The sequence below is a fragment of the Petaurus breviceps genome, unplaced genomic scaffold, assembly GCF_028583685.1.
Source record: "Petaurus breviceps papuanus isolate PSGF00001 unplaced genomic scaffold, PetGlider_PUasm1.0 37, whole genome shotgun sequence".
Lineage (NCBI taxonomy): Eukaryota > Metazoa > Chordata > Mammalia > Diprotodontia > Petauridae > Petaurus > Petaurus breviceps.
Window position 1 is genome coordinate 28,908,172 of NW_027186296.1, and position 7,384 is coordinate 28,915,555.

Below are 7,384 nucleotides of genomic sequence, written 5' to 3' on the forward strand. Positions count from 1 at the left end.
GTCTTTTATTTTTTGCATTTGTACCTAATAAATAGTAGGCATTTAATAAGACGTTGAATTGCCATAAAGACCCTATAAATCACAAAAAAATCTATGTATAAAATGGTTACACACATTATTCCCAAAATTCTTCCTGAATATATTTCTAATCAGAATAACCCCAAGTACTTTTTATTGTAGTACCAGACAAAGGAAAACAAAAGATCATGTGGAAGATGTTACAGGGGGTTTCTGCAAATAAAGGTTTGTTCAGCCAAAGGAGTCCTATGGAATCTGTCAGTCTGAGGACAGCTACAAAGGCTAGGCTTCAGAAAGATTAACCTTTATGATACTATAAACTTCTCTCTTTCTTTTTCCCAAAGAACTCCAGGGGTTTGGGTGGAGGCAGAAGAATTGCTAATTATCATTTAGTGGGATAAGCCTATAAGATAGTAGAAATCATAGTTGGTTTTCAAAAACTAAGCCAGTACAGTAAAAGCTCTGGCAAGTCCAAGTAAACTAGAACAGACTCCATGCCTGTAGAAGTGCAGATATGAACAATACCAGACTGGTTGCAGGATAATAAGTCTGCTCCACACCCCAAAACCCCCTCCCCCAAAGAATTAGTAATTAAGCAAAGTATAAAGCTAATCACAGAAAATAAAAGAGATAATTTTGATTACATAAAATTGAAAAGTTTTGCACAAACTTTTTATACAAAGTTTTTGTACAAACAATTCAGAGAGAACTAGAAGAAAAACAGCAATGGGGAGGAGTCTTTATAACAAATTTCTGGGATAAAGGTCTGATATCCAAGAAAATTGATAAAAATATAAAAACAAGTGGTATTTCCCAATAAATAAGCAAAGGATGGAAGAAGCAGATTTTAAATGAAGAAAATGCAAGCTATCAACAATCATATTAAAAAATACAACAAATCACAATGCAAATTAAAACAACTCACACTTAAAACAACTCAACTTATCTCATACTCATCTTATTGGGAAAGATGACCAAAATAGGAAGACAATTTCTTGAATAGTTGTGCACAGAGAGGCACACTAATAATGCACTGTTGGATTGGGAGAAGGGATATTCAGTAGGCTTGTGTAAGGGTTATGGGATTTAAAGATCTTCCATGCCCCATTGGACGTGCTGACGTAGCAGGAAGGGGCGGAGCAAGCGAAAGCGAAAGCCAGAGAAAGTGAAAGCCAAGCTAGCGTTCCTGTGGTGGCTGGCGGTGGTGGCCGCAGCAGTAGCAGAGGCAGCGGCAGCGCGAAGCCCTTTTTGAGTTAGGACTGCTAAGGACTTTCTGCTAAGGACTCCTGCTGAGGACTGCCAGGGGCCGGAGCTGCTGGGAGTGCGCTTCCAGGACGCTGGGTGGTTGCTGTGCGTGGGGAGAGGAGGACCTTTGCCTGAGGTAGCCTGTTCTGTTTTAAAGGCTTGAAAATGTGGGTGCTTTCTACTTTATCTACCTGTGCCAATGTCATAACTACTCTGATGGCTTTCACTTTCTGGTTTGGGGACTTAGTCTTTTGGTATCTTAATAAATTTTCCAGCTTATTCCCTTATATGACAAGCATGAGGTATTTTGTGATGGATAATTATATCAGCATATCTGTAATCTCCATAGGCATTGTGAATATGGCATTGCTGATACAGCTTGCTATCTTGGGGTGGGGTTTAGGGGAAGGACGGGGAGAAAACTTGTAACTCAGTCTGGTGGAAATCAATGTTGAAAACTAAAATTAATTAAATTTTTTTTAATGAATTGGAAAAAAAAAGGCACTGTCGGTGGAGCTGTGAATTGGTCCAACTATTCTGAAAAGCAATTTGGAAACATATTCAAGTAGTAATTACACTCTATATACCCTTTGACATGGTGATAACACTCTTAGACATATATCCCAAAGAAGTCAAAGACAAAGGGAAAAGACTCATTATTTTCATAATATTTCATAATATAGTAGCACTTTTTGTTGTATCAAAAAAACAGAAACAAAGTGGGAGCCCATAAATTTGGGAATGGCTGAGCAAACTGTGGTACAATGAAAGCAAGGAGATATTAGAGTACTCTAAGAAATGACAGATTCAGAGAAACCTGTTAAGACTGACAGGACTTGATGCAAATTAAAATGAGCCTCTAGAGGGAGCAGCTAGATGGCCCAGTGAATAGAGAATTAGAGTCAGGAAGACCCAAGTTATCAGACACTTAATAACTCTATGACTAGGGAAGTCACTTAGCCTCTCCTTTGCCTTAATCCTGAGATGGAAATGGCAAACTATTCCAGTATCTTTGCCAAGAAAACCCCATGGACAGTACTGGTGCACTACAGTCTAAAGGGTCAGGAAGAATCAGACAGGACTGAACAACAAAATGAGCAGAAGAATTATGTAAAAGAGAACCATGTATACACAATGAGCACAGTAATGTAAAGAAACTGTGGAATATTTCAATATGCTGATCAATTCATTTATCAATCAGGACTTTCTAAGACTGATGAGGAGCAGCCTCTCAATTCTTCACAGAAAGGTGAAGTAGAGGCGCAGAATGAGACATACGTTTTCAGTGACAATGTGTTGACTGGTTCTGTTTAACTTTATTTGCTTTGTCAACTACATTAGTTAAACGAAGGGAGAGTGAGGTGGTGTGTAGGGATATAGATGCAAGGAAAGAAAGAAAAGAGAATTAGTGGAACATTTTAAAATACACAAAAGAGAGTTGAAGTTCAGAAGGGGAAACAAATAGGAAACAAATTATGTTACTCTAATACATACTTTAAAAAAAAACTACATGTTCTTCATATACAACCCTTTTCTTGTCTGTGTATTGAATTGCTCACATTGTTGATATTTAAGTTCATAATTTTTAAAGAATTTTAATTTTAAAACACTTTTTAAAAAGTCCTCTCACTACTCCTCAATACTCAAAAGCTATCCTACTAATTTTTGGAGGATGAAATCAGAGATCCTTGAAGTGCTGAAATAATTATCATTTTCAAAGCACTTTTCACGTAGGACTCTCCTCCTCCTCTCCCCTAATAGATTAGAAAACTTCAGCTCAGTGATTAAAGTTAAGTGACCCAAGTCAAGCAGGAACTGTCCAATTTACTTGCCAAGTCTCTACTCATTCGAAGGCAAACACTTTTTCCATTAACTACACTACTTACAAATTCTGATTTCTTTTTAAAAAAGCTATTAAAATAAGATATTAACGTGATATGAACAGGTTATAAAAGATTATACACTTTTAGACTTTTATTAGCTTGGATAAGAAACTGAAAAATATTATTTTAAAATGTCACAGAAAAGTATTCTAATAATAATGACTAGTATTTATTTAACACCTTAGTTTTTCAAATATTTTCCCTTCTGATTCTCATAACAAACCTGGGAAGTAGGTGATATTATTATTTCCATATACAGCTGAGAAAACTGAGGCAAACCCAGGTTAAATGACTTGCCCAGGGTCAAGCAGTTAAGATTTTCTTCAAGTATTCCTGACTCCAGGCTGTACCACTACCAACTTAAAAAGTATTCTTCTAAAAAGTTATTATTTCTAAAAGTATACATCTACAAAGTATTATTTGCCCAAGAAATATTAATTTGATGCTAATTTTAAAGTGAAAAGTACCTAATATTTGGGGAATTTGGGGAAAAGTATCAGTTTACTTTTTGCCTCATAGTACCCTACATATTGAATTAAATAATTCCTACAATCTCCCCGAAAATACAAACTGTGAAAATTAACAAAAAAGTTATGGCTTGCCTAGAATCATAGCAGAATCACAACTTTAGAGCAAGAAGTAATCTTAATAATCTCATATTTCATGAAATATTTTTAATACTAACAAGTTAAATTTCATTAGCATCAGACTTAGTTCTTAACACTAGATATTTAAAACAAAATTTAATCTAAAACTCATAATTTTCCCTAAAATCCCAGTTCTGAAAATGAACAAAGAATTGTAAAAATTCTAGCCTCTAAAAATACCTTCCCAATCCAGGTCTAAAATAGATCCTTTCAATTCTTGGATACAATGTTTGACCACTGTTATTTATGGAGTAATAAGTGAAATCTCCACTGACTAAAAGCATAAGCAAGATGTTTGAGGCAACATGCCAGATAATTTCTTGTATCACTGTCAACTCTATTAAACCAAAGCATTTATGGGGGAAAAAAAGTCCCAACGATCTAATATTTGTAAACACACTTTGCTAAGGATTTAACAAGGGAGGAGAGGAAAAGTTGACCAAAGAGTCCTTTGCACACAAACACCAGGACTGATAAAATCAGTTCAATACCCATCTAAACAACCATAATGTAGTGTTCTTAAAATTACAGCTCTAATTTGGAAGAGGAATAAACGGTCTATAACTAGACGAGCTATTAACAACGGTAATATAATTCAATGTCTATCTTCCTACTCCACCCTAAGAGTTTTGGGAAACTGCCGTCCACAATCACAACTAGAGAAGAAGTTACTCAAATTGTGTCATCCAGAGGCCCTCCCTCTAGGATTGAGCCAGAATTTTGGTTCGAGTAAACTGAGAAGCCTCCAAACACAAACAGTAGCTTTACAAACTCTTCTCCAAACCAAACCTCTTCCCCTCAGGGAGAGAAGCCTGACCAAATAACAACCAACAAGGTCCTCTCAAAGTCCAGCGTGTGTTTGGGTTGTTAGGTCAATGCTTCTCTAGAGGCTAAGACTGTTCTCCCACACCAAAGCAAGACATCATCCCGGACCCCGAGGTTACTCAATGCAAAAAAAAAAAAGGGGGGGGGGGAGATGGGGAGAGAAGGGGCAAGAAATGTCACTTGGTTACTTTGCTCCCCAAGTGCGGCCTCCAGGCACAATGAGGTGAGTCTGGACCTAGGCGCCAAGTCCAGAACAATACAGAGGCCAGGCAAACAGCTGAACTTCCCACCAGTCTCCGCGGCCCGCGGCCGCCGGCGGGGCGGACTCCAAAAGCCGCCAGCCAGAGACATCACACACAGCTCCAAGGTTGGGGCAGAGGGGAAAGAGTAAAACAAGAAAGCAGGGCGCGAGAGAGAGGTGGGGGCAGCGCTCCCAGTCCTCCCCGGGAGGGGGGCTCTCGAGGGTTTCCCTCCCTCGGGTCCCCCCCTCCACACGAGGAGACAGAAAAAGCAAAGCCAAGTGCCTCCACCAGCCGCCAGCCCCCTCACTCCCCCGGTGGGATGCCGATCGGCACGGGCTGAACGCCCCACCTCCACCCCGACACACCCGAGAGAGAACTGGGGTGGGGGGGGGGGAGGAAGGGATGCCCCCCCCACCGCCTCCTCTTCCACAGAGACTAGGCTGGGCACCCGCGCTCCCCTCGCCGCCTCGGCCGCAGGAGGCGGAGAGGACGGAGGGGGCCGCGCCGGCCCGCCCCGGACGGGAGGTAGCCCGCGGGCTCTGGGCGCGAGGGACAAAGGGGAGGAGGAGGGCAGCGCGCAAGAGGTGCGCCGCCGGAGCCCCCGGCCCGCGGGCCCGGAGACCCCCCCGGTGCCGCCGTGCCTCACCTCCGAGCCCCGCCGCCCAGGAGAGAAGCAGAATTAACACTCTCAGCAACACCATCTTCCGCCGCCGCTGCCTTCGCCGCCGCCGCTAGCCCAGGCCCCGCCGCCGCCTCCTCACGGGTTAACAACAGCACATTGATCCGGAGCGAGAAACTGAAGGGGCTTGGTCCGGAGCCTCCGCGGGAACCCGGGACCCTCCCCCGGCCGCTGGAGCTGCCAAGCACCTCCTTCTTGCTCTACTTCAGCGGCCGGCAGCGCTCCCAGCACCTCCAAAACAGGGACCTCCCTCCCCCCCCCCCTTCCCTGTTTCCTTCCTTCTCCGTTTTCCTTTCCTCCCTCCCTTTTTCCCTCCTCTGCTTCCCTCCTCTGCCCCCTCCCCCCGAGCCCTCGACCTCCGCCTCCTTCCTCACCACGTGATGCGCGGGCGTCCAACGGGCACCACGGGGCCGCACCCGTCCCTCCCCTCCCTCCCTCCGCTGCCCCTCGTGACGCGCGCTCCTTCTTTGACTACACGGACCACCGCCGCGGTTTCCTATTCCCCAACCCTGAACCAGGTTCGCACACTCCGACGTAGCCCCTCCCCTAAAGAGGCAGGGTCTTCGCTGGTCCCTCCCCCGACCCCCAGGAGCAATTGCTCTGGAGCGGCGCACGCTGCGAAAGAGTGCCCTCCTCCGCCTTAAAGCCACAGAGGCCTCCTGATTTTATTTTATTTTATTTTTTAAAGCAAATATTCAGACTTGGTTAAATGGAACTGTAGTGAATGCGGTAAGAACCGCTTCCCACTTCCCGACTGTGACGTAGACGTACTTTTTTGTTGCTTAGATTTTATTGCTGTATTATGATCCATACATTTTTTTCTCACTGTATCCCTTCCCCAACCCTTCCCAGAGAGCTATCCTTATAATAAAGAATAAAAAAAGAAAAAGTTCTGCAAAACTAAACAACATTTTTTTTTAAAGTCTGACTTTATAGGAACACCTATGGGTCTGCAAAGTTCTGCAAAGGAAGGGCTAATACCTTTTCATATATCTTCTTCGGGGCCAAGCTTGTTTTTTTACAAATTAATAACATTCATTTTTCCATTTTTTGATAGTTTCTGTGTTTCCCACTTACATCATAGTAGTCATTATGCATATTATTTTCCTAGACCTACTTACTTCACTTTTCATCCATTCTTATATGTGTTTTCATGCTTCTCTGCAGTCATCCTGCTCCTGGCTTCCCGAAGAACAGTAATATCTCATTACATTCATGTTGTAACAACAACAATAATAACATTTGCATATATTGCAGAACGCTTTACAAATATTGTCTTGTCCTCCCAACAAATATGAGAGGTGGCTGCTATTATCCCCATTATGCAGATGAGGAAACTGAGGTAGGCAAGAACCGAGGACTCGAAATTCTCATAATAGGCGTCTGAGGCAGGATTTAAATTCCTATCTTACTCCGTCCAGCACTCTACCCACTACGCCACCTAGCTGCCTGTTATGTACCACAATAGCCATCCCCCAGTAGAGATGGACATCTACTTTGTTTCCAATTCTTTGCTACCACAAGAAGTGCTGCTGTAAATATTTTGGTATATACTGACCCTTTATTTTTGTCAGTCACTTCCTAGGACTATATCCCTAGTAGGTGAGTACTTGGATGAAGAGTATGAATATTTTAGCCACTTGTTTCCATAAATCCAAATTGCTTTCTAGAACAGTTGGACCAATTCACATCTCCCTCGATACTTTAGTATGCCTGTCTTTCCACATCCTCTTTATCACAGTATTGACTATTCTCATATTTTGTAACATTTGCCAATTTACTGGTTAAGTGAAACCTCAAGGTTATTTCAATATCTTTCATATTACAATTTTTTTTTGGAGGACT

At 42.5% G+C, this 7,384-nt stretch overlaps 1 protein-coding gene across 1 annotated transcript in view; it reads right to left on the bottom strand.

The window, feature by feature from the left end:
* Nucleotides 1-5,864, bottom strand: part of ADAM10 (ADAM metallopeptidase domain 10) — a 173,211-nt gene extending 167,347 nt beyond the window's left edge. The window contains exon 1 of the mRNA XM_069098152.1: nt 5,507-5,864. Within this exon, the coding sequence (XP_068954253.1) occupies nt 5,507-5,561 (55 nt within the window). The 5' untranslated portion in view covers nt 5,562-5,864. The remainder of the gene's footprint in view (nt 1-5,506) is intronic.
* Between the last annotated feature and the right edge of the window lie 1,520 nt (nt 5,865-7,384).